General features: G+C 38.8%; 1 protein-coding gene across 5 annotated transcripts in view; it reads right to left on the reverse strand.

The window, feature by feature from the left end:
• TAFA5 (TAFA chemokine like family member 5) overlaps positions 1–27,286 on the reverse strand; it is a 333,004-nt gene that overhangs the window by 13,806 nt on the left and 291,912 nt on the right. For 2 of the 5 annotated variants that reach the window (XM_087722162.1, XM_087722164.1), the window contains exon 5: positions 11,584–11,641. The exons of 1 other annotated variant lie outside the window; for it this stretch is intronic. In XM_087722162.1, coding sequence (XP_087578288.1) covers positions 11,584–11,641 — 58 coding nt within the window. Of the gene's footprint in view, positions 1–5,204; positions 5,252–11,583; positions 11,642–27,286 lie in introns of all 5 variants that reach the window. 2 more of the 5 variants (XM_087722165.1, XM_087722163.1) reach the window with 2 other exon arrangements.

Below are 27,286 nucleotides of genomic sequence, written 5' to 3' on the forward strand. Positions count from 1 at the left end.
TGGGACTCAGAAGGCAGAGAATAGATGGGGGTGCAGCCAGTCAGAGGTGGTATTTACTGGTTCTCCAAACTACTCAAAATTTCCGCTACCAGCTCTCCAGAACTGGTCAGAACCTGCTGAATACCACCTTTGGTACTGACCTAGAAATCAAGAGACTGTGAGTTCTAGTTGCACCTTAGGCATGAAAGCTGACTGGGTAGCTTTGGGCCAATCACTCCCTCTTGACTAACCTCACCTAACAGAGTTCTGTTGTGGGGAAAATAGAAAGAGGAAGGGGGTATTATGTATATTCTCTGCCTTGAATGACTTATATAGTAATAAAGGTAGGTTGCAAATCAAATCAAATTACTCAATCAATAAAAACCAGAATAGTAATTTTTCAACCAACCCAGAATATTAAAATAAGAATAGGATTAATTAATCCTATTATCTTCTGCAGATGGAAGGTCAGTTATTTGCTGAGCCCAATGGCCATAGAAATGCTTAAAGCCAATGGCCAGCTAGCAGTTAATAATGAAACTTTCTGCTGCCAGCCAAAGGCTAAAATACTGTGAGATGCTGAAGCTCCTATAGCAGTTCAGGATGGCAGCAATTGGTACTTAGCTGAAAACACAGAAATGCTAGCAGCAACAAAATCAGTCAGACCTAGGGTGGCTAAAGGGTTAGCTAACAAATGGCTATAGTTTTGGCTGAAATTTTCTCCACAAACCACAGAAAAGGGAGCAGCCAAAAATGACTAACAGAGTCTGTCACTTCGCACACAGTTTAAACCTGTGTGTAAAGGAGGAATAAAAGACAAAAAAAAATATATGAACATAATGACTGCAAGTAAGAATTCTTGAAATTAAGACGCATAGCATATATACGTATAGCCACATAGGTAACAACAGTGATAGCTATAGTGGTATGGGTTAGAAATAAGAATAATAAATGTTAGGTTTCATGATTGGAACAGATCTCTTAGAGTATACTTATTGGTAGACATAGCTGGTTTGATCTTGAAACATTTTGCACATCTTCACTCAACTAGCAACAATTCCTTAAAGTCTGGGTTATGTCTTGCCTACTATGTATATATAATCAGCTTCTGATAATAAACTAAAAGCATTTATTGTGTCCACAATATCAAAACTAGTAACAAGCTATTAATAAAGCACACTACAGACATAACTTTTAAAATTACAACTTTATATTCATTAATTTTAAACTGTAATTTAGCTTTTTGTTCAATAACGTATGTAGGCAGCAAAGTAAATTATGGCCTCTAGACTCCAAAAATGTTTGTTGGTTTAATAACTCTCATTGCCCAAGAGTATTATACCTTGAAAAGAATATTGTCTTGTTATGAAGTTAATGAATCAATAAAGAAATACGTATGTTATTATAAATCAATTATAACTGATTTAAAAAATATTTTGATAAATGTATGTCGGCTCTATTTAAGCAGGTTTCCTCTGTGAAATGATTAATGTCTATTTCAAATTTATGTATTTAAATACATTTTTGGACAATATGTCTGTAAATGTTATTAGACTTTCAAAGGGATCCATGCAGAGGTGGTATTCAGCTGGTTTGGACCGTTCGCCCGAACTGGTAGTGGAAATCGCGGGTACCCCCACCCATCCACCCCGGCTCTATACCGTACTATTGAGGCACATTTTCAAGCCAAAGCACATGCACAGAAAGCAGAGTGCATGCCTGGACACACACGCTCACTGGCAGGGGAAGTAAGTGAATACCACTCCTGGATCCAAGATACAAAAACTTTAAGAAGTCCTGGTTCAGAGACACAAATCTCAACATTCAAAAATAGTCCATTTCCAGTCCATGGTTCCAGGTCACCCAACAGCAACATAAAGACAGATTGTCATGAAGTAAAACTGAACATTGGTTGTTCCAAGAAGTCAGTTACAAAAGCCATCTCATTTATCTAGCCCTGATTACTAGCTTGATTAATTGGTTATGTCATGCTGTTTCCTTTTAGGTAGAAAGCATTCTTTCCTTTGTTCTTCTCTTACTTTGCAATATATAGATTGCTGGACTTCAAAGCTTGTCTAGCTCAGCTGACTAGGGCCAGCTTTTCAAAACATCATAATGAAACAATTAGGAAAAAGAAGGCCTCCACCATTTTCTTCTATATCCCAAAGGTGTTTTTCCAAAAGGCAACTGGACTTTCTTGGGTTCCTCCCCCTTGAAAACATTTCATTTATCATCATAGACACTACTTTGCCTATGAAGAAGCTTCTTAGATGAAAAGCAAAAGGTTTTTCAGGAAAAAAAACCTCCAAGAAAGTCTAGCTGCCTTATGGAAAGCACCTGTGAGACAATCATGACTTGGATGTTTGAGAATCTCAATAGATATTTTCTTCTATGTTGTTGTTATTGTTAGTTGCAAAGTCATGTCCAACCCATTGCGACCCCATGGGCCACGTTCCTCCAGGCCTTCCTGTCCTCTACCATCCCCTGGAGTCCATTTAAGCTCACATCTACTGCTTCAGTGACTCCATCCAGCAACCTCATTCCCTGTCTTCCCCTTTTTCTTTTGCCCTCAGTCTTTCCCAGCATTAGGCTCTTCTCCAGTGAGTCCTTCCTTCTCATTAGGTGGCCAAGTATTTGAGTTTTATCTTCAGGATCTAAAGAGCAGTCAGGGTTGATCTCCTCTAGGACTGATCGCTTTGATCACCTTGCAGTCCAAGGGACTTGCAGTCTTCTCCAGCATCATAGTTCAATCATAGTGAATCATAGTTCACCCGTCTTGGGTGGCCCTGCATGGCATAGTGCATAGCTTTATTGAGCTACGCAAGCCCCTTTCCCACGACAAGGCAGTAATCCATGAAAGGGTTTATTGTATACTTTCTCTAAAATTAAAACCAGAGGCTAGGAAGTAAGGCCATAGAAGCGAGTAGCAACTCAGAAAACAAAGCCAGGCCTGTTAAGCAGGCTCTGCTTCTCATAAAGGACTTGCACAGGTCCAACATTTAGTGAGTGGTATCAATGATAATATGATACACGTTTCATAAGCACACATTTTGGATTCAATGGATAAAAATCATTTTGATTTTGCATTATGCTAAAATATGTAATCTGTTTACAGTTTGACTAAAGGAGTAGTAGAGCAGTAGAATATCTTGAAGCATTCACTCTAACAACAAGGCTATAAAATACTCTGCAAATGTTTGAATGGAAAATTTATCACTTTTGCGATCACCAATAAACGTGCACTAGAAGATGTTGTTAGCCAAGAAAGTTTAACTACTGTTTAGTTTTTTAATATAAGGATTATTTTCTGTACCTCTAAATTGAACTAAAAACTTTAATTCAAAAAGAACAATGCAACAAAAAAGGAAATTTAAAATAATAATAATCAAAAATATGAATTATTTGTGAATTGTGCATGGATAGGCATGTTTGTTTATTGTTTGTTTGTTTCTATTTGTCCATTTTTTTTAAACTTTGGACTCTTTATCATAAGAGATTGCAAGGACCCTACAATTCAATCCTGAGCTGCAAATATTCTCTTCTATCAAAGGTCATTAGTGGCAGGGATTTTTTTTTCTATGCCTGTGCTTAAGACAAACTGAAACAATAGAAACAATGTTTACATACATACATACATACATACATACATACATACATACATACATACATACATACACACACACACACACACACACACACAAATACACAAAGATATATACATACACATATGGTAGTACCCAGGAATGTTTCTTAAGTAATTCAGAATACAGTAATAACATGGCCACCAAATAGTCACTTAGAGCTCTCCTGTCTAGCTGTGTTATCAGGAAAAATATTCACAACCCTGTCAAACTCAATTTCATTGAGGGCCGCATCAGGATTGTGTTTGACCTGGGGGGGGGAGGGCTGGGGCATGGCTGGGTGTGTGTGGTCAGCTCAACGTCATTCATGTTGGGGTGCCTGTAGTGGCCCGAGCACTCTGCTAGTGAAAACAGGCTCCCAAGTTCTGTTTTTGGCTGCAACACCCTCCTGCAACCCTCTGCCAGTGAAAATAGCAGAGGGTTGCAGGAGGTTGTCACAGCCAAAAATGGAGCTCGGGAGCCCATTTTTGCTGGCAGAGGCACTGTGGGCTGGTCTTTCCTGTTTCCAGGAAGACCCTGTGGGCTAAATCTAAGCACCTCACAGGCCAAATCCGCCCCCTGATCCTTTAGTTTGACACCTCTGCCCTAAAGCATAAAGGTTTACGGAGTGGGGGAGGGAAAGAGTGGTTCAGGATGGAAAGGTTCTCTAAGGTTCATGTGGGGTGTTAGCTGAAACATCACAGACCTAGAGAAGCTGCATATTGTGGAAAACATAGCAGCGCAGGTAGTTTCATGTGCTTTTAGATCAGCACATTACACCTCTGCTTTGTGAGGTACATTAGTTGCCAGTTTGCATTCAGATTCAATTAAAGGTGCTGGGAATGAGCAATGATTCGGTAAATGGCGTTGGGCTGGGTTATTTGTGGGACCATCTAACCCTTGTTACATATATCTGTTCAAACAGGTACAGCAGACGAAGCAGGGAATGGGTAATGCCCTAATCTCACTGGCCTAGAAGGCTCTGAAGACCTGACTTTGATACATGCATGGGCATCTGGTAGAGGTATGGAACCTGCAAAATGATAGCATTATTTGTAATACACGGACTATGCTGTCCTGCATTTTACACGTCATGGTTTTAGTTATTTAATTTGTTTGAAAGATTTTTTTCCCTTTTGTTGTGCATCACTTTTTGTTTTAACTGAGACAGTTCAACAGTATTTGAGATGGGCAGCTACATAAGTTGAATAAACAAACAAATAAATGAATATATGTCTAATAACTTGTACCATCAAAAATTGAACGTAAATTACATTCTTTTGAGGTATAAGGGCATTTATATTTGCTCTTCACTTCCTGGCCTTGTTTTAAATAGACATCAGCCTTGTTCTCTTGCCTCTACTCATTGTAAGAAATCTCCCCTTGTCAATATTTGGAACATCAATAGTTCTACAAGTTTTTATTTTTATTTTACATTTTATTTTATTTTCTACGAGTTTTTATTTTTATTTTACGTAAGGAAACTTCTTCTGCTCTTGGATTATATTCTTCCTTGTGAAAATTACAAATACAAGTGTTTTCATTAGAGAACCATTACTTTTCAGATATACTGCATTGCAACTGTTGAAAATTATTTTTGCTTACCTCCAAGTGCAATTATATTCAGGGGAGTTTTTGTCACCACTGTCATGCTGGAAAAAAAGAGAAACATCGCAAGTGTACAGTGGAAGAAACTATTTTTAATCGTGTGCGATTAGAATTAAGTCTTCAGGTGAATTATCGAAACAATCTAAATTCGATCACAGCACCGAAAGGCACAAGTTCTCCCTGGTTGATGCGAACTGCTGAATGATTCCAAAGCAGACAATTTGCCTGCTTCCTTTCTCAATATTCATGGATGCTTTTTTCAAGTAACTAGGCTGACTGAAACCTTCTTCAAAAAAATGCTCATTCTTCTGAAAGAATGTAATTTCCATTTCTTTTCTGAACTTATTCTGCTGGAACAGCTGAGCCTCTTGGGCTGAGCTGGGAAAAATGCCCATTGCAGTTATCTATAAAACCTCTCCCAGGGCTCCTTGTAGCTCCTTTAAACATTATTAAAGGATGGCTCTATCAGGAACGCCGTGCTCCATTATTAATTGAAGTGCCCGGCCTTCTCCCAGGCTGTTATTGTGCTAAACCTCATGTCACGCTTATTTATTTAGTTGATCCTGTTCTGTTGTCTTGTGTATTGACAAATGCTCATGGAGAAAAGAGAATGATCCAGCCAGAATTTGTGGGATGGGATTCTACTTTCTGTTCATATAATATAACAAGATGTGGCATTCCCTTCTCTGTGCCTGCCTTAAACACCCCTTTAAGTGAGATGTTTAGGCTGAAAAGATTCATGCATCTCAACCGAGACTTACCCTGTCACATGTGGTAGAAAGGGAAGGGAAATCAATGTTTAAAAACAGAAGTGCAATCGGCAAAATAAGATTGAAAGCTTGCCTTCAGAGGCCCGAATTCCTTCTAATTCATCTATTGCAGTGGTCCCCAACCTTTTTATCGCCGCGGACCAGTCAGCCTTTGATAATTTTACCGTGGCCCGCTGAGCGCGCGCAGGGGTGGGAGGGCATTGTTCGCGACGGCCCAGGAGCCTTTGCGCTGCAGCGATCATGGCCCCCGGCCGCTGCACGGCCCGGTGCCAGGTACTCCACGGCCCGGCACCGGTCCGCGGACCGGGGGTTGGGGACCACTGATCTATTGGAACCAGAATATTGCAACCCAACTACCACAGACCAAAGAAAATGGGCTATGCACCTTTCTCCTCTGCTCATTGCTGGTTTTATAAGAGACTACTTTGGCCTGCAGTTTTCCAAGGATCCCCTAGTCTTATTTTTCCCAAGGAATAAAGAAAAAAATAGTGATTTCTACATCACAGAGAACAACTATATCAGGGATGTCAAATTTGACTTCATTGAGAGCCGTATAAGGGTTGTATTTGATCTTAGTGGACCAGGGGGAGCATGGCTGGGATGGGCCTGGCCAGGGTGGTCCAGGCCAGCTCAACGTCACTTGAGGCTCCATTTTCAGCCATGATGGCCTCCTGCAACCCTCCCAGGGAGGACGTGTGCAGCCTCCCCAAGCTCTGTTTTCACTGGCAGAGGGCTGCAGGCTGTTGTGGCCAAAAACAGAGCCTGGGAGGGCTGTGCGCGGGCAGCTCCATTTTCGCTGGCAAATGCACCATGGGCTGGTCCTTTGCTGTTTCCAAGGCAGCCCCACGGCCCCCTGCCCTTGGGCCTTGTTCAGAGACAGATGACAAAGTCATTAGAGAGCACAGATGTCAAACTTGCTCTGTCACATTACTGTCATGTGATGTTTTCTCCCTTCATGGAAGTGGGGTGGGCATGGCCGGCATGTGATGCATCCAGCCATGGGCCATCAATTTGACACCCCTGATATAGAGCCTCCACCCAGTTACCCATGTCTTGCTTCTTTTCTTCTTCCCAGCAGTCTTACATGTCCCTGATGCGGGGGGAAATCCAACCACTTATTGGAATGATAACAACTGTAATATTTACTGTTTCTAATACAAATTAGTACTTGCAGTCAGGCTGAGATATTTTCCTGCTTGGCAAAGCAAACATCTTTATATGCACACATACAACCCCAAAGTCCACAAGAAATACCCTCCTTTCTGTCAACCTTCATCAACAAGGTTCAGAATTAATCAAGAGAGCTCGGAGAAAGGTCTAATTTTGATTAAGCATTCATTCATACATAACAAATACATATGAAGACATTGACTTCTCCTCCTGTACTTGCTAGGTCATTTGAAACATTACTGTGAAGAAACATTATTGCAAAGCTTCTTCTTTGGTAACATTGTATTGTGCATACAAAACCTTTGCCAGACCAATTCTCAAATACATCTCTTGTGTCTGGAGCCCACACTGTATAACACGATTGAGCCAGAGATATTTCATGAGAAGAATCCTCCACTCCTCTGCTCACAATAGAATCCCTTATGCTACCAGGCTCGCAATTTTGAACTTGGACAATCTGGAACTACGCTGCCTGTGGTTGGACATAAGCAAAGTACACAAAATTGCCTCTACAATGTCCTATCTGTAAACGACTGCTTCAGCTTCAACCACAATAATACACAGGCAAAAGTTTCATACAAACTCAAGGTGAACCGCTCCAAACTCGATTGCAGAAAATACAACTTCAGCAACAGAGTGGTCACCACCTGGAATGCTCTACCTGACTCCGTTGTTAGGTCCTCAAACCCCCACAGCTTCGACCTTAAACTGTCTACCATGGACCTCACCCCATTCCTAAGAGGTCCTTTAAGAGGGCGTGCATAAGCGCACCAGTGTGCCTACTGTCCCTGTCTTACTGTCCCCATTTATCTGTATTTACTTCCTTTGTTCATGTTTATGTTCATACTTATACCTGTTACCTTGTACATGTTTGACAAACAAATAAATAAAATAAAAATAGTAAAAAATAATTAATCAATGCACATTTTATTATGCTAATTTAATTAGCTAATTCCCTTGATATTTGACAAGCAAAATGTTACTTACGTTACTTCTTATAAATTAACATGTGATTATTAGTTATGTTCTGGTACTTGGAAATTGTTGCTATCCCTTTAAAGTGAGTGTTTACAGAGCATCCTATGGACATTGGATAATTTTAGCAATATTATTTATAGTTATCTATATTTGAGAATACATGGAATGATTTGTTTCTTAATAAAAATATAGATAAAATGACATATGTTTCACAATCTCATACCTGAATGCAACAATGAGTTTTAATTATTGAGAGTTTTAGAAATCTCACTTAAGATAATCAAATATTTCTTATCATTTTTTCTTTAGATAATTTATAGTTATCACAGTGGTAGAAATGTTATAATGAAGCATTTTAACAGCCCTCCTAAGTCAGTATGTATTTGCAAAGTCAAAACAAGGCAAAAATCACTAGGTTTATTATGGATGTTCTGTACTTTTTGAAATATTGGGTATTTTCCTAAAAATAAAGATGGATTTTGTGAATACTTAATAATCTTAGATTAATAAGGTTAAAAAGAAGCATAAACTGAAAATAAGCATGTACATGCATGTAGGTATAATAAATGGAAAACAAAAAGCATATGTATCCCCAAGAGAAGCTAATCTTGATCCTTGCCAAACTGCAAGTTTGCCTCATGTTATGCAATTTCCTTTATGCAAATGTACTTTAATGCAACTGATCCCTTTCACCTAAAGTCTGGTTTATGTCCTCTCTCCAAAAAAAGCAAATAACCCCCCCACATCATTATGGAATTTGTGTCAACATTGTCAAAGCGGGCCAAAGGTTTAGAAATGTACCAAGACTTCTTCCTGTCAAAAACTGCTTGAAAATTTTCGCATCAAAATCGTTTCCTCTTCTTTCACACATTGATCACTGCCTCTAATGGTTGTTCTAGTTGTGTGTACTGTCTCCCGTCCCTTGCTTCCATACTGGCATTATATTGTTATTATAGTTATCAAAATGTCCAACAACCTCTTGGCTGATCTGGATATCCAAAATGAAAAGGCAAAGGATCTAACACTAGAAAAGAAGTTGGATGCCTTATGTAAACATTATTATTGTGGGAATAACAAGATGTACACATAAAGTAAAAACAGTGAAGAACCTTGAACCCTAGAATGGGCTTTTAACGCTGATGTATCTACATCCACTGAGTTTAATGACTGAGTTCCATTCCAACTACCAAGTTGTTAAGTGAAATGATTGCTATGTGAAAAACATGGGAGGGAAAGGGAGAGGGGGAGGAGAGGAAATTGCTTCCTTCTCATTCAGATAAAGTCATTTTTATAGCTATGTCAGTATTACTCTGTTCTGAATAGTATGTATTGTTGTCAGACTGGATCAGTTTTGAAGCAAAGTACAACTGCAGGCTGCCTCTACACAAGAAATGTGTATGTGCTGAGGATGACATCATTTGATCAAGCCCTAAGCCTGCCGGCAGCTAGTAGCTCACAAAAGCATCCTGAATAAAGATTTCAGTTCAGAAAGTAAAGAAATAATATTGCAAGCCTGCATTTGTTTCTGCACATCCTGTGTCTATCAGGGCAAAAAGGACCGGTAGAGGTGCTTTCAAATTCTTTGTGTGACAACAATGTCTTTTAATAGCGTCCAAGATAAGAACTATAGACGGCATTACTTGATCTCTTTAAAACACCATTCTAAATGATGCAGAGTCTTCTACTTGGGGTGGGGGTTGGACTAGATGACCTACAAGATCGCTTCCAACCCTGTTTGTTTTGTTGTTCTAAATTCCTGTTAAGTTAAAATTAATTTACTACGTATTTTTCTTCTGATAAGCAAAAGGAGACAGAGCTTCTTTGGTACTTAATCCTATCGTCAGTAAGATGTGGGATAAAAACTCAGATGTCTGTAACACTAACTCACTGATTCGTGCTTTCCATTTACAAATATATGTGTCATAATTGATATCTATGTCCTCTACTTTCATTAATTTTAAAGACAGCATTGTTTAAATTTAATTGATAGCCCAAATGAACTGTACATTTAAATGTTCCTTTATTATTCAGTTAGATTTTTGTAACAAATACAGATAAAAAGCATTTGATGACAATAAAATTTTTAAACTTATGATATCATGAGATAAATATCTTCGTAATTCACAGTATATACCAATGATGCCCAACCTTTTTGCCATCGCGTGCCAAAAGTGGGGGGAGTGCGGGGGGAGGCATGTACGTGCATGCCCACAGCAATAATTCTATGCACCTGCCCCCCACGCATGCGTGTGCAACAACCTGCTTTTGGCACGCGATGGCACGGTGGACCCATTTTTTTACCCTCCCCAGGCTCCAGACTCTTTCTCTTCTCCCCTTCCCAGGAGGCCCTCCAGAGGTCGAAAACAGCCTGTTTGCCGACTTCTGGTCAGACTGTAAGGTTTGTTTTTTTCTCTCCCCAGGCTCCAGAGGTTTTCGAGGAGCCTGGGGGAAGTGAAAATGGCCTCCCCCGCCCCCCAGAGACCTTATGAAGGCCAGAAACGACCTGTTTTTGGACTTCTGGTTTGCGCATTGGGCTGTTTTTCACCCTTCAGAGAGTGAAAAACGGCCCAACATACAAACCGGAAGTTCAGGAATGGACTTCTGGGTTGCCTGTTGGGCCGTTTTTCTTCCTCCAGAGGCCTGGAGGGGAAGCCTCCTGAAGCCTCCTGAAGCCTCCAGAGGGTGAAAAACGCCCAAAAATCAAAGCCAAAATCAGCTGGCTAGTGCGGGCATCTATAGGGCAATGCCTCGCAGCTGACAGGGCAATGCCTCGCAGGTCTTCAGAAATGGCTCCGCGTGCCACCTGTGGCACTTATGCCATAAATTTGCCATCACTATTGACTAATTTATTATTCATCCTACATGTTAAAGTAAGTTTCTTTTATACAAAAATGTAGCTTATGTTTTGTGATATCAAATGTTGGTTTGCTCAACAAACTTATGATTAAAAATCATGGATTCTTGCAATGTAAGACTTTGGTTAAATTAGCTAGGATAAAGAAAAAAGCTTAAGAGTTTTAATCATTACTGATGATTAATGAAAATAGGCTCTTTGCCAATAACATTAAGTAATAAATAAGAACCATAAGTGTCCTTTTGCCCATGCAAGAATATTCTGTTAAGAGTTAAAATGTGGTGATTGGGCCATTCTTAGTCTCCCAATAGAAAAAGGTTTCCTACACTACCCAATTGTGATGGATCTGGGAATCATGCCAAAATTATTTAATCACCCTCTGAATGAACAGATCTTCAAAGACAATTCTTCATATATTGTAACATAGCATTGACGTTCATCACAAAAAATGTTTTACAATTAACCATGATCAATCTTGCAAATATGTAAGTTATGTTTTAATGGGCTGCTAATGGAAATGAGGTATGGCTATAATTTATCAGTTTCATCAATATATTCTTCTGGAATATCAATGTTTTGTAGTCCACTTCAATGGTCTACTTACTTAACAGGCCAAAATTTGGACGAACATAGCTCCCATGTATATTCTGGCTTTGTCCCAGCTGCAATGAAACCAGTAATTAGCAAACCAGTAATTAACAAACCAGTAATTATCAATTAGCTGTTTTGTTCCAAATCAACAATGCAGTTACCAGCTTTGGAAGAAATCCTGATCTTAAAATAACTCAACTCTTGATTTTAAGATACTGCTTCCAATCATTTGTTATGTAAAAAAAATAGGAAACTATGGTTAATAAAAGAATCTCATTTAGGATAAATTGACGTGGGAATTGAACAATAAAGATGAATCAGAATATTATAATTTTATTGATGATTGGAACAAAAAAGAAAGACCCAAAATAAGCAATGACTAAGATTTATAGAATGACGATTAGAATTATGTATGAAACTATAACAGTGAAAATGTATAAGATAAAAACAAAGCAACATGGTTGGAAATGCAATATTTTTAATATTTGTAAATACTGAATAGACCAAATGTAAATAAGCATGGTGGTTATAATGTACAACTTTATATCATAGTATGTATTTTTTTTAAAAAAAGAATCCCGTTTAACTCATGAAAGAAGAAGTGAACAGTTTGAATCTGTGAAATATAATACTGTGCAAGCCGGACAATTTTCTAGAAGCCAAGGTGATAGTTAGCAGAGTTTGCTACCATTGGACCAGAAAATAGACTGTTTTCATTTTAACTGCTATCTTCACTTAGGCCAGAGGTGTCAAACTCGAGGCCCGTGGGCCAGATGGTCACATACAGGCCGCGCCCACCCGTTCCACAAAGGGAAAAAATGTCACGTGACGGCATGATGCTGCGAGTTTGACACCTGTGCCTTATGCTGTATAATGTCCCATGATGGAGATATCTGCTTTTAAATGTTAATTACATAGAAAAATATTTATTAATTTTAACAGAAAAGAAAAAGAATCAATACCGGGTTTTCATTAAAAATAATAAAATTAAAATAGACTTTCTACATAAATGTTTTAATTAATAACAAAGTTCGAATTTAATTACCTTGGATCCTTTGTTTTTGTGGATGTAATGTTAGCTGCCTTTAGCTATTCCAGATCTAGTTATCTTGTTATAAACTGATATAAAGTTGCCCTTAATTCTGGGTAGAAAAACCCTCTCTCACACACACTCAGCCTCTCCTTATATCTATATTCAAATTACACAATTTGAATATCATAATAATTTGCAGCATTGTACAGTTTAATCATACTTTAAATTACATGTTAATAGTTTTTCTCCTGTCTGCAATGATTTATGAGATATTTTGAAATGCATTTTCTTTTCTATTTGTCAAGATTCATTTTTCATTAGATTCTGTTTGCAATGAAGCTGGATATCCATTCTAGTTTTACATTTATGCTACTGTTTGCACTTGCACACAACCCTATGTAAGCAGGTTACTAACGTGCAACTAAGCTTGGCTAAATAAATTCTCTCAGTCGGCTTATAAATTGCAAATTAGAATAACTCTATAAAAAATAGAAGTTGTCTTTTAAAAATTCCTTTATAAGAGGTCCACAACAGCTGAATCAATTATTGCTTTCACTGGTCCTCTATGCCCAAACTTTAATAACGGTAAAGAAATTAAACATCATGGACTGTTTTCCAGATTTCCTTAGAAGAGATGATAATTCATAAACTATTTTCTGAAAATACCTTGATAACTATGGTTTGGGGACAATAGGGTTATCATACCTTGAGTTGTAGAAATCCAACTCGGAAAACCACTAGAGGCAAAGATTTTGAGTTATCTTAACTTTTTTGTTGCCATCACGTGTTTGTCTAGATTATGGACAGTCTAATCAACTGGGGTGGGGAAGACCTTTGAATAAATGGTGAATTCAACACTCTCATGAAAGGAGAAGCTTTTATGCTGAATTTTAAATTAAGCTTACTGTAGTGATCTATCCAAATCCTAAATTATAGTCAATCCTTACCACAGAATGTGAAACAAGCTCATCATAATCCATACTTTATTTGGTACTAGCTGATAACCTGGTGTAGCCCAGATATGTATTTATCCCAATCCTGTATTAGAGGGAACCCCCTTGTGGAGTGCCGTGAAGCTGTTACCATGGCAATTCCACTGTGCTGTACAGTAGAAGGCATTTTAAAGCACAACAGGCTGTATCTTAACAGAACTTGAATCCAAAATGCACATTATCACTGTCAAAAGTTACAGTGGCACTTGACACTATAGATATAATTCAGTCCTTTTCATTTCAGCGGCCAAGACATTCCAGAGTAATGCTGTAACACACACACAATGCACACACACATACCATGGAGTGTTAAGGGGGTCTTACGCCCACAGTATTTGTTTCCAGAGAGTAAGTCCTCCATGTACCAAGTTTGGTTGAAATTGCTCACGGCGTTCCAGAGTTATGCTGGAACATACAGACAAGTGGTGGGTTGCAGGTAGTATGCCCTGGTACAGGTGTACCACTGCCTGCCCAGAGCACTGGGTACCGTTTCAGAATGGTGCTCTGGAGGGCCCACCCACTAGCCCGTCATCCTTACCTGTCTTTAAACTCTTTGGTGCTTCTGCGTACGGTGTGTACAGCGCCTGTGTACAGCGCCTATGTGACACTCCACCGAGCAGCTGCGGAGGGTCACAGAGGCGTTGCTGGAGGGTAGGACGCATGTGCACACTTGCACGTTCATGTGGAGGATGCCGGGCCCTGTTACAACTGTACCGGTTGCAAAGGGATCCAGAACCCACCAATTATACAGACAGAGAGGCAGACAGACACACAGAAAGACATATTATATATATATATATATATATATATATATATATATATATATATATATATATATATATATATATATATATATATATATATATATATATATATATATATATATATATATATATATTCTATCTCTATCTCATATATATATAGATAGATATAGAGATAGATGAGAGAGAGAGAGAGAGAGAGAGGGAGAGAGAGAGGGAGAGAGAGAGAGGGAGAGGGAGAAAGAGAGAGAGAGAGAGATCAGGTAGCATCTAGATCTGACCTTATAATGTTACCAGAGAACAGATCAATTGAATGATGATAATAGGAAAAGCATGCAGGCCCAGGATCTGGTATTGCTTCAGCTTTCTAAACCAATTTTTGAATGCAGCTATAAAATACTTGGTTGAAGCAACATACAGTACTGAAACCCAGGATAGTATAATAATAAGTATTTTGTAAAAAAAAAAAAAAGCCATTAAAAAAGATTGTAGTGCTGTTTTAACTTCTGCTAAACCATTTCAACACTTTGCATTTCCCCCTCTAATTTATGTTCCTAAGAATTTCTACTTAATGAACTAATTTTATGTCAGTAATATAACAGAATAGAGGTTTGAATTCACAAATCTTTATTATGGCCTTTACAATACAAAGCATTATATAGAATACATTTTTTTTTAAAAAAAATATACAGTTGTGAGTAAAAGCTAGGCATACAATACGGTAGTACTAATATTCATGTAATAATAACAAATATGATATCATCCACAAGATCAGCACTAATCTTCAGATGAAGCTGAAACAAATAGAATAAATAAAAGCATTAAATTGAGCAATAAGGAAAGGGATGTCAAAGTCCGGTTCAGAAAGAAAAAGCAAGAAATAAACACTATATTCTTGAATTTAGGATAGATGGTTATTTCTTTGAAATGGAATAGATGAATGTCATCCCTGAGCAATAGGGGAGCATGTGCTTTAGGAGCAGAGGTGGTATTTAGCAGGTTCTGACCAGTTCTGGAGAACCAGTAGCGGAAATTCTGAGTAGTCCGAAAAACCTGTAAATACCAGCTTTGACTGGCCCCACCTCCATCTATTCTCTGCCTCCCGAGACCCAGCTGATCGGGTGGGAATGAGGAACCTTCCTCTGCCATACCCACCAAGCCACACCCCCAGAATCAGTAGTAATTTTTTTTAATCCCATCACTGTTTAGGACCAATCCCTATATAAGCATATACACTGCAATAGTGAGATGTTTTTAAACTACCCCCCAAAAACTGTAATATGCAGTATGCATATCCATATGCTCCAAAGTTAAGAGCCAGTGGAAATGTTAGAATTATGATAATGCAGAACTATGAAGTATGTGAGAAGGTTTCACATACTGTGAGGCTGCAAATCTGGGTACTTGAGAGACCGCCTTCTGCCGATTACCTCCCTTCGACCGATTAGATCGCACAGATTGGGCCTCCTCCGGATTCCATCTGCCAGTCAATGTCGACTGGCGACTACACGGAGGAGAGCCTTTTCTGTTGCAGCTCCGACCCTGTGGAACGATCTCCCCGTTGAGATTCGTACCCTCACCACCATCCAGACCTTCCGCACGGCCCTTAAGACCTGGCTCTCCCAGCAGGCCTGGGGATAAGTTCTTAAATTACCCGCCCGAGTGTTGACTGTTGAATGCAAGTTGTGTTTTATTATTTTATTTTGTTCACTCACTGTTTGTCTTTTATTATTGCACCCCCTTCCCTGTGATTGTAAGCCGCCCTGAGTCCCCTCAGGGAGAAGGGCGGCCTATAAATCTTAATAAAATGAAAAAAATAATGCAAATCAGATTTGAAAATCAATGCCCCATATATATGTTTACTAAAAATACTTATAATGCTTGTAAAGCGTAACAGGTAGAGCTTCTCCAAAAAGACTCCTAGGGAGTGAAGTGTGCCAACATCTTTTGAAAGGTTTATAAGAATGAATAGGTCTAGACCACTGGGATGAAAGTTAACTTTAGCCAAAGGTAAGAAAGATAATTTCAAGGACTAGCATCTAAGCCGAGAAACAGCATGGAACAAGATTTTTTTAATACATCTTGGAAATGAAAGGACAGTTCTTAGGTTTTTTGCCTAAGATTAAGGGAGGTATGAAATCATTAAGCAGACTAAGCATGTGTTTAGGGTAGCAGACCCAAGGGGACACCACAAAGTTGAGAAAGAAGAAAGAAACAATGAAGATTTGTACAGTATGTACACAGGAGGGGGGGCACCAAGATTTGTCAGTACTTAATAATGATTTCTTACAGTGGCAGATTTATTGTAGAAAAGACGGGACACACAAGCCAGCTCTTCAGAGAAGGAAAGTTCATTTGCGCAGGTTCAGAATAAACAATGGCCTGAACAATGAGTGAAAGTCAGGAAATTCGCTTTCAGCTGAAGCCATCTGTTAGTTTTGGAAACACCCCTCAAGATTTGCCCTCGAGTTACAGGAAGTATGTCTACAGCAGTATTTTTCAACCTTTTTTGTGCAAAGGAACACTTTTTTCATGAAAAAAATCACAAGGCACACCACCATTAGAAAATGTTAAAAAAATTAAACTCTGTGCCTATATTGACTATATATAAAGTGTTTTTCCCATGGCACACTTTACACTATGTCACGGCACACTAGTGTGCCGCGGCACAGTGGTTGAAAAACACTGGTCTACAGGATGTCATAATACATGGGTCAGCTAATGGATATGCATAGCTCGTATTTTGAGGAATTGACAATATATGTCTACCAAACAGATTAACAGCCAAGCCAGCAAATGGGCTAAAATAGATGTTTTGCCTCAGCATATTTCATGTACAGATTTCCTTCTAACCCATGTCTAACCGCACTATGTCCTAAAAGCAAACCTTGCAATTTCTATATGAACAGTTAAAGCTTAATATCATGAAACCCTAGTCTGGTTCAGGCTTGAGACCTACCTTGGTTAGTGAGCCTTAATCTGCCACTGTAAGAAATCATTATTACACTAATGATAACCAATTTTATATTGTCACCAAAGACCAGGCAGGAGGTTCTGGGAATGTGTTGTCTCAGTGCCTGAAGGGCCTTAAGATAGGAATGGCACAAAACTGACTCAAAGCAATATGGACTCAAAATTGACTCAAAGCAATATGGAGTTGCTGTTTGTTTATTGAGGTTGATAGCTCTGCGAGATATCTTTTGAAGTGATGGCATGATCCTCAAAAATCAGGAATCTTGTTGAACTACAAAGACAGGTAGAAGCTATAGTAAGTCCCCCCCCCCCCGCCTATTTCTGACTGTGTTGGGTGCAAACAACCAGAATATTACTGAGAATGGGTCAAAGTTTATTGCTGATCACCGGTTTATAAGAATCTTGCCAGATTAAGAGTCATGGTGGTGCACTGGTTAGAATGCAGTAGTGCAGGCAACTTCTGGTGACTGCCAGCTGCCTGCAATTTGGCAGTTCAAATCTCCCCAGGCTCAAGGATGACTCAGCCTTCCATTTTTCCGAGGTCAGCAAAATGAGGACCCAGATTGCAATAGGCTGACTCTGAAAACTGCTTAGAGAGGACTGTAAAAGCACTGTGAAGTGGCATATAAGTCTAGATGCTTTTGCTATAGCTATTGTCCTTTCCTTGGGAAAAAGGCAAATATACACCTAAGGACTTGATCTCAATTGTTTTCTCCTGCAAACAGATTCTAAGCTGGACTGTCTTCTTATTCAACTTATCAGGGCCTCCTCTGTTTTAATCAGTGAGTTCCAACAAATCCTGGTGCATCAGTTGTTATCCTACTTAGATGGGAAATTTTCAGAACAATAAATTATCCCTTCATGGAGCTGCTCTTGAAGATTACCATCAACCTTCAATTAGTCCAGAATGCAGAAGTCCAGTTATTGTATGGCAGTCATCACTATGATCATATTACATATGTCCTTGAAGCCCTCCACTGGCCTCAATTATTTTCTAACACAATTTAAGTGTCTGGTTGTTATTTTTACAAGCCCTATATAGTTCCGCACTGAAATATGTGAATTGCCTTCTGCTGCTGGAATTGACCTTTCTGATTTATTTGTCCCAGGAGAAACAATTGGTAATTCTTCATTTCTGTGAGATAGATACCATGGAGGCAAGTCTACCAACAATGAATAGGAGAAAAAATAATAATCAGAAATATTGTATTGTACATACTTCTTAACTAAAATCATCTATCTATCTATCTATCTATCTATCTATCTATCTATCTATCTATCTATCTATCTATCTATCTATCATCTATCTATCTATCTACCTACCTACCTACCTACCTACCTACCTACCTACCTACCTACCTACCTACCTACCTTCGTAGATTTTCACGGGTATAGGTATCCTGGTCTTGTTGTATTCGGGTCTTCTCCCGTGTAAGATTGAGATTGTCTTGGCAACGTTTCACTCGCCATCTTCAGGCTGGTGTTTTTGTCTTAAAACATGGTCGCTGCTGCCATCCCTCTACAAACCTTGGTGGGGTGTGTGGAGTGCTGGCCCCATTTTAGCAAGTGGATTGATTGGATGTGTGACTGTATCATGATTGGTAGATTGGTCCTGATTGGTGCTGGCTGTGTGTCCATTATTGTTTTGTGTTGTAACGGCCTGGGTGGTAATGGCCTGGCCTGGATGTTGTTTTGTGTTGTAACAAGCCCCACCCACCATCCAGGCCGTTACAACACAAAATAACAATGGTCACACAGCCAGAACCAATCAGCACCAATTTACCAATCATGATACAGTCAACATCCAATCAATCCACTTGCTGAATCGGGGCCAGCACTCCACCACCACCCCCAAGTTTGCAGAGAGACGGCACAGACTTTCTTTCTCAAAAACAGTGTCTTGGCTTCTTCATAGGGTCAGACATTCAGCACTGCTCCTCCGAGAACAAGACATAGTGTTGTACACTTTACTTATATCGGCTTCACAGTAACAGTGTGTGCATTTTAATGTCATCCTGTTCACTTTCTATATCTTCACAAGTAATGCAAATTAAATCTCCAATGGAAGAAAGGCCCTTGACATTTACTACTGAAGCAATCATTTGATCAGGAGAGTGGGGAAGCCACAGCACATCACATCTCCTGCAGTCAAAATGAACTGCTATGACCCTCTTTTTAAAGAGCGTCAAATGTGTCTTCACACTTTTATTGTGGATCAATACCCTGAGGCTACAATTGCTGCTTTGCATGTTAAAACACATCAGCCATTGGCAGACACGAATAAAATGATGCAAGCAACAACTAAGAAGGGACATCGCCATCCGAGAAATGTACTGGTGCATTCTAAAATCCAATGTTTTATTAGATCATGAAGAACTCTCTTTCACACATATGAAAGTTACACCAGTGATATTCCTCTGGGTTACAAAAACCTCTCTATTCACTAAGCACACGAGTTAATCTTGGGCAAATCACTAAACTCAGTCAAATCTACATTATAGAGCAGGGATGTAAAACTGGCAGCCCACAACTGGATGCATCACATGCAGGCCACACCCACCCTAGCTATGTGAATGGGGAAAAAAATTGCAAAACATCATATGATGGCAACATGATTGTGAGTTTCACGCCCATGTCATAGAGCTATTATAAATATAAAGTAAAATATGTCCAGATTTCCTAAATTTAAATTCTCCAGAGAACGGAGGTACTTCATTATAATGTGTTTTGCAGATTTGATTCACTCTTTTTCTGACATCTAAAAAGTAAGTAATGAGATTTGGTTTTACTTAATATCCTGCTCCTAATCTCTTATTTTTTTAGTTGTGAACTCAAATCATAGAATTATAGGGGTAGAAGGAAAACTTGCAGGTTATTATCTTAAGGACAAACTCCCTGGGCTGTGGCTGGGTACTGAGTTGTGACTCATTCAGAACTAGGCCACACAAGTGGTGAGTAAGTGACATGTGTGCAGCTCCAATCGCGCAAATAGTGGGCGCATGAGCGAGTGTACGGAGCTCCATTTGTACAAACAGGGAGTCCGTGTGCTGCTGCTTTTGTAAATGGAGCTGCATATGTAAGTGCATGCACCTACCACTCTCACAGGTGCATGCGCTATGCACCCCTTCTCCCCTCACAGTGCTGGTCTGCAAAGTCAGAAAGGTTGGTGACTGATTTTTGTCAAACATCCTGCCCATGGAAGGAGATCTTATATCACCCTGGACAAATGGTTGTCCAATCCTTCCCTTCCCAAAGTGTCTATCCTAGAATCAAAATCCTTTCTTTAAAACCCTCAGTGATAAAGAACCCACAACTCTGGAGGCACCTTATTTTTTTGGAGTATAAGACAAACCTTTTTCCCTAAAAAAAAAAAAAAGGCTGCAAATCCGGCTGCGTCTTATACACTGAATACAGCACTTTTTTTGCCTCCCGAAACCCCACCCCCTTCACCACAATGGCCGTCCATATACTTATGGAGGCTTGCAGAGAGCTCCTGGGGGCTGGGGAAGACAGAAATGAGCAAAAAAAACGGGCCGTTTTTTGCTCAATTTTTTTGGAGGTTTGCAGAGTGCAGATTTTTTTAAAAAATTGCCTCTTCAAAACCTTGATGCATCTTATACTCTGGTGCGTCTTATACTCCGAAAAATATGGTAAGCTGTTCCATTGATCAGTTGCTCTCACTGTCAGGAAGTTTCTCCTTGGTCCCAGGCTTGATCTTTAATGATCTTCCACCCATTACTTCTTGTTCTGCCCTCAGAGCCTTTGGAAAATAAGTCAATCCCCACCTCATTTTCAGTAAGACAGCTATCATGTTACTCCTAATTTTTATCTTTGTTAGGCTGCACACAACTATTGCTCCCTCCCACACCTAACAGCAGCCACTTATCTACTTGCTGGTCTTGGACTTCCAAAATGCTGCTTCTGACTTTCTACCTGCAAGTGTCTCACAAGCAAAGTAGTAAGGAAAAATCTCTGAAATGATTACCAAATGGGTCACGGTTAATATAAATTGTGCAATTTCCCCCTTTTTCTACCAAATTGTACGATCTATTAAATATGAGTATTCTATGACACCAAATGCTTGTCAGTTCTTAAAACATTCTTCTTTCCTTGACTGCATTGCTCAGATTGAAGTTTTGTTTTGACAAATCCAGATCTAACAATGTTAAGAAGAAATTTAAAAAAAAAATCTAAACTCCTAGAATGAGTACTGAAGGGGAAAAAAATCAATTCTATTGCCATTTGTCAATATTACTATATCTATTTTATGTCTCTCTGTCAGTGGTGGGATTCAAATAAGTTAACAACTGGTTCTCTGTCCTAATGACCAGCTAGGTAGGTGTGTCTTGGTGGTCATGTGATTGGGTGGTCATGACCAACTCAACATCACTCATGTCGATGGGCGCTTCGCCTTAGCTATTACAATGTAATAAGGGATAACCGGAGAGGCAGTTTCTGTAAGCAGGGCAATAAAGATTAGGCTAGAAACAACATCAGAATGTTTCCTTCTCACCTTCCTTATGGAATTAGCCCAGTAAAGTGGAAAAAACAAATGGTATTTCTTCCAACAGCCAGTTCTCCGAACTGCTTAGAAAGTTAACAACCAGTTCTCCTGAATACGTGCAAACTGGCTGAATCCCACCACTGCTCTATGTGTGTTTGGATATGGGCATGCATATGAGGGAAGATCTTTTAAATTAATTAGAGAGGCAATACTTTCTATTCTTCCAATAATAGTATTATCTTAAGGACAAAGTCAGGTAGCTCAGAGGAAATCAAAAATAAGGACATGGGAAAAACAACTGATCAAACAAAATGTGGAAGAGGAAAGTGTTTTTTGCCAAGACAAACTTTTTGCGGAAAAACATTTGCTAAAAACTGCTTTACGAGAACATTGCCAAAACATTCAATTATGTTATTCATTTCTGCAGTAGTAACAGGAAGAGTGGCAGAATAAAGTTATAGACTTAGATTGAAAGTAAATTCCACCAATCTGAGTAATACATTACATCTTTTCGTACCTTCATATCTTTTGTTTATGAAAATAATTTAGGAAGAAGTGCTTTGGATCTCATACAAGCCCAGTAACTCTGTATTCTATAGTAACACATTTTTTTAAAGCTTCCACATGAGCTAGAAAAAAAAGACATCCAGGCTTTTAAGAGTCACATTAATTTAGTAAGTGGATTTTCCAAAACAACATATATTTTTCAAACTGGTGCAGAAGCATAAAGAAATGGGCTGGTTTAATGAATAGCAGAAAGATGAGGTATTTCTTAATCATTTTCAAAGTGTGCGCAGCCCTAACATGTATAGGACTACAGTGTAAATAAATAAGCAATTGCAGCACATTCCAGAAATCAAGTGCTATAGGGAGAAGAATGTACATTACCCATCCCTGCCAAAAAGATTCAGCCGAGAGTTAAGATCTCTAAAGAGTCTTCAAATATCTTATAAGTAGTCTGCGTTGGGGTGGAAATGTCAGGGATAAAATATGAACACCGATTTTCTTCCCTAAAATGTCTTTCGGAGAATACTTGTCAGCACAAAATAAGTGAAAAGCTGGCATTATGGTCTTTTTAAAAAGCTAAGAGCTCAGCAAGTGGCTTTTCAAGAAATAGATATACACCAACAAGTATAGATAGCGACAATCTTGTTTTTTAATGCAGATTATAGGTAGTCCTTGATTTACAATCATTTGTTTTGTGGCCATTCAAAGTTACAACTGCTCTAAAGAAAATACTTATCACCAGTCCTTGCATTTATGATCGCCACACCTTCTCCTCAGTCATTAAAATTTGGGCACTTGCAACTTGTATGTAGTTATGTAGTTGTAGCATTCTGGGGTCCTGTGATCACCTTTTGTGACTTTCCTGGTTGGTTTCCAACAAGCACAGTTAACAGGGGAATCTGGGTTGGCTTTACAACTGCAATGATTAGCGTAAGAACAAGGCAAAAAAAAAGCTCATAAAATGAGACATTATTCACATAACCGCGGTGGGGCAGTGGTTAGAATATAGCAGTGTTTTTCAACCTTTTTTGTGCAAAGGCACACTTTTTTCATGAAAAAAATCACGAGGCACACCACCATTAGAAAATGTTAAAAAAATTTAACTTTGTGCCTATATTGACTATATATAAAGTAATTCTCCCACGGCACACCTTACACTATGTCACGGCACACTAGTGTGCCGCGGCACAGTGGTTGAAAAACACTGGAATATAGCACTGTACACTACTTCTGCTGATCACCAGCTGCCAGCTGTTTGGCAGTTCAAATCTCACCAGGCTGAAGGTTGACTCAGCCTTCCATCCTTCCGAGATGGGTAAAATGAGGAGCCAGATTGTTGGGGGCAACATGCTGACTCTGTAAACCGTTAAGAGAGAGCTGCAAAACACTGTGAAGCAGTATATAAGTCTAAGTGCTATTGTTATTGCTGCAACTTAGCCTTAGCAATGGAAATTCTAGTCCCAACAGCCCCTCACACGCAACAACAATCTTATGAAGTCCATTGGGCTGAAAGAGAATGACTGACCCAGGCAATTTCCATGCCTAAGGCGGGATTAGAATTCAGTCTTCTTTAGACCAAAGCAGCTCTTATACTGATCTTGAAAAAAAAAGATAAGCAGGATTGGTTACTACTTGGGTAGAAGGTCATAAGAAAATCCCAGGACTGTGGTCTTGATTTGAATTCCCTCCCCATTTCTGGCCACCAAAAACAACTTTCTATAGACAGAACTCCTGCTATTGTTTCCAAAGACTTAGTTACCAGGAGTTAAGTACAACTTAAAATGATTGCCAGGGTGACCTCAAGGAAGCATCAAGATTGCAGTGGCTGATTCTAATCTCTATCTCACAATAGTTAAATAGTCAGAGTGTGCAGTCTGACTATTATTTTGAGACAACCCAGGAGCAAAATACAGTACACAGAGGTTTTGTCTTTCAAACAGTGGTTTATCTAATGTATGTATGTATGTATGTATGTATGTATGTATGTATGTATGTATGTATTCATGCATATATGTATATAAGCATATACATAGGCAAAACCAGGCAATCAACCAATCTTCAATTAGAACACAGAAGCACACATGGAGAGAGAAACCGCCCTCAAAGGGCCTCTCTTATATAGACAGCCTCTTAAAGTGATAACCCTGCTGACTCATTCTCATTGCATCATCTCGGTTTACAACTTTACAGCCGTGACCCATCAAAACTGCGCTCGACTAAACCGCGCCTGACTAAACCGCGTCACTGACGTCATCAACAGGGCAACAACAGCCAGCGCGGAGAAAGAAGGGCGCTTTAAATAGCGCTTTGAAAGCAAGCCGATTCAACTTAAGGTAAGGGTTAGGTTTAGGGTTAGGGTTAGGTTTAGGGTTAGGTTAAGGTTAGGGTTAGGTGAAGGGTTAGGTTTAGGGTTAGGTTAAGGGTTAAGATTAGGTTTAGGGTTAGGTTAAGGGTTAGGTTTAGGGTTAGGTTAAGGGTTAGGTTTAGGATTAGGTTTAGGGGGGTTAGGTTTAGGGGTTAATTTTAGGTTTAGGGTTTACAGCATGCTTCTGTCTCCGCGCTGTTGTCGCCCTGTTGATGATGTCAGTGACGCGGTTTAGTCGGGCGCGGTTTAGTCGAGCACGGTTTTGTCGGTGAACCCTTTACAGCAGCTGGTCAACTATTAAATCATCATTACTTTAACATTAATCAATTAATTCATGTTCTATGACTGTCCATCTCAAACAAATCTAGGCAATGAACAATCATAAAATCAATTAAAACCACATACAAGCACAATATAAATAATAAATATATATAGCAGCCAAGAAAAAACATTAACCATAGATGTTAATAAAATCAGAGAATGAGGCCTTTTTACATATTCGATAGCCAGGCACATAGCTAGATTTACAAGGCCTTCCAAAAGGCCAACTAGGCCATCCTAAACTCTAGAGAGAAGATTTATAGGGGCCAGGCACTATGGCCTCCTGGTCTCCACCAGTAAACATTCCTTGGCTGGATTGTACCCTCACTGCTGAACTGCAGTGGACATGAAAAAACAACTGGGAAAATATGGTTGCATAAGTGAGCCAGTCTTGCACAGTAATATCAGCTATCTTTTTATCTGTCCATTGTTTTCCTCAATAAAACATGGCTCATATATCCAATAGCCAAGGGTATGGGGAAGGAAGGAAGGAAGGAAGGAAGGAAGGAAGGAAGGAAGGAAGGAAGGAAGGAAGGAAGGAAGGAAGGAAAATTATTTTGAGAGATAACTGTGATGATTCACCACCTTCTAAACTTAAAGAATAATACAGCAGGATTACAGCATATGATACAAAAACGAAACTTGCAATTTAAACTTTATTTTGGCCAAAGGCTGCCATAAAACTATACAAAAGGTTTGTAAAAATCACTTTATAAAGAAATTCACAAAACCAATCACACTGTAGCCCTACAGTAGTACTGATTCCCAAAATAACAAGCCAGAGCTGTAAAACTATACAATAGACAAACTCATCCAGTAGATTCCTTATGTAACAAGCAATCTACTAAATCTGATAAAACAAATAAAATCAAGATCAAAATAAAATTACTCTACATAAAATATAAGCCAGGGTAAAATATAAGCAAGGGTAAAACAATAAAATAAAGATTCATTAAAAAGTGAGACTAAAACGTCTGGCAAATATTATGTAGAAAAGAAGCAACTCTTTCAGTAAGAAAGAAAAGAAAGAAAAAGGAAAGGCCAGTTTGAGAGAAAAAGAACCAACATCTTCCTGATCTTAAATGTCACCACAAAAAAGGAGGCGGCACGGACAAAGAATATCTGTAAATCTTGCCAAGAAAACCGCATGGACATTAGTGTCCGGAAGGCACCAAAACTAAATAAAATGCACTCAAGCCAAACCATCATGTATATACTGTATAATATTTAACTTATTTCTTTTCAAAGTAACTAATGTTATGAAAACTGAAAGAAGATAGTATGAAATTTTACTGATTTCAATGAAGTGCAATGTTTTCAGCTTTCCTATTCATCTTGATTATTCATTTTATTTGTTTACAGTTTGAGACCCATTCATTCTCTTTCTCATTCATGATCAACTACCTCAATGTTGTTCTTTTTTTTACTGATCTTACTTTTCCATTCAATCCACTGTCATTCAACACCCATTCATGTGCAATACCAAAGAACAAAAATGGTAAACAAGATCATTTTTTAAAAAAGCAACCAAGACACACATTCGCATACATTTCAATAGCCATCATTTTATTTATCCTGATTAAATTAAGTCACCCCATGGGGAGGGGGGGAGAACCAAAATGAAAGCCACACAAAATAAACAAAATAAGGAAATGAACGGACATATCCACAAGTACATAAGGCACGGAGTAGCAGTTATTAGGGAGACTAATGAACATTAATTAGATCAGTCTCATCTAGTATGAAAACATTCTGAATCTGTGTGGCATTTCCTGTCAGAGGCTAATGATAACATGGATACCTGTTTATAGGTTTTTTAAAGGACAGAGCCCCTTTTAAGTAATGATAGTTGTTTGACAGATTGTATCTAGATGTGATACTACGGTAAACATTGAATAGCCATTGGTCAGAAAAGCTGTAGCAGCAACCTGGACTATAGATCCTGTATTGAGCAAGATTAATTAACATTGCTGTTAATTTTTTGATACTATCAAGCTAAAATCATCAAATCAACATAAGGACATCAATCTTTATGTAGTTTTTAAAAAAATACACAGTAATACTTTAAGGGAGAACAGAAATGGTTTCACCAAGCAGCAAAACTAATCATAGAGATACCAAGTTTCTTCACCAGAGTGAATGAATCTAACTCACTTTGCAGATATTTATATAAAAATATGAGAAATAAATAGACTTCCTTTAAGAAGCCACCAATTAGGAAGGACATTTCAAACCTTAGAAAACTGGGCCTTTGAAGAAA

The sequence above is a fragment of the Thamnophis sirtalis genome, unplaced genomic scaffold (assembly GCF_051295495.1).
Source record: "Thamnophis sirtalis isolate CommonGarterSnake01/CBP01778 unplaced genomic scaffold, rThaSir2_p1.2 scaffold_9, whole genome shotgun sequence".
Taxonomy (NCBI): domain Eukaryota; kingdom Metazoa; phylum Chordata; class Lepidosauria; order Squamata; family Natricidae; genus Thamnophis; species Thamnophis sirtalis.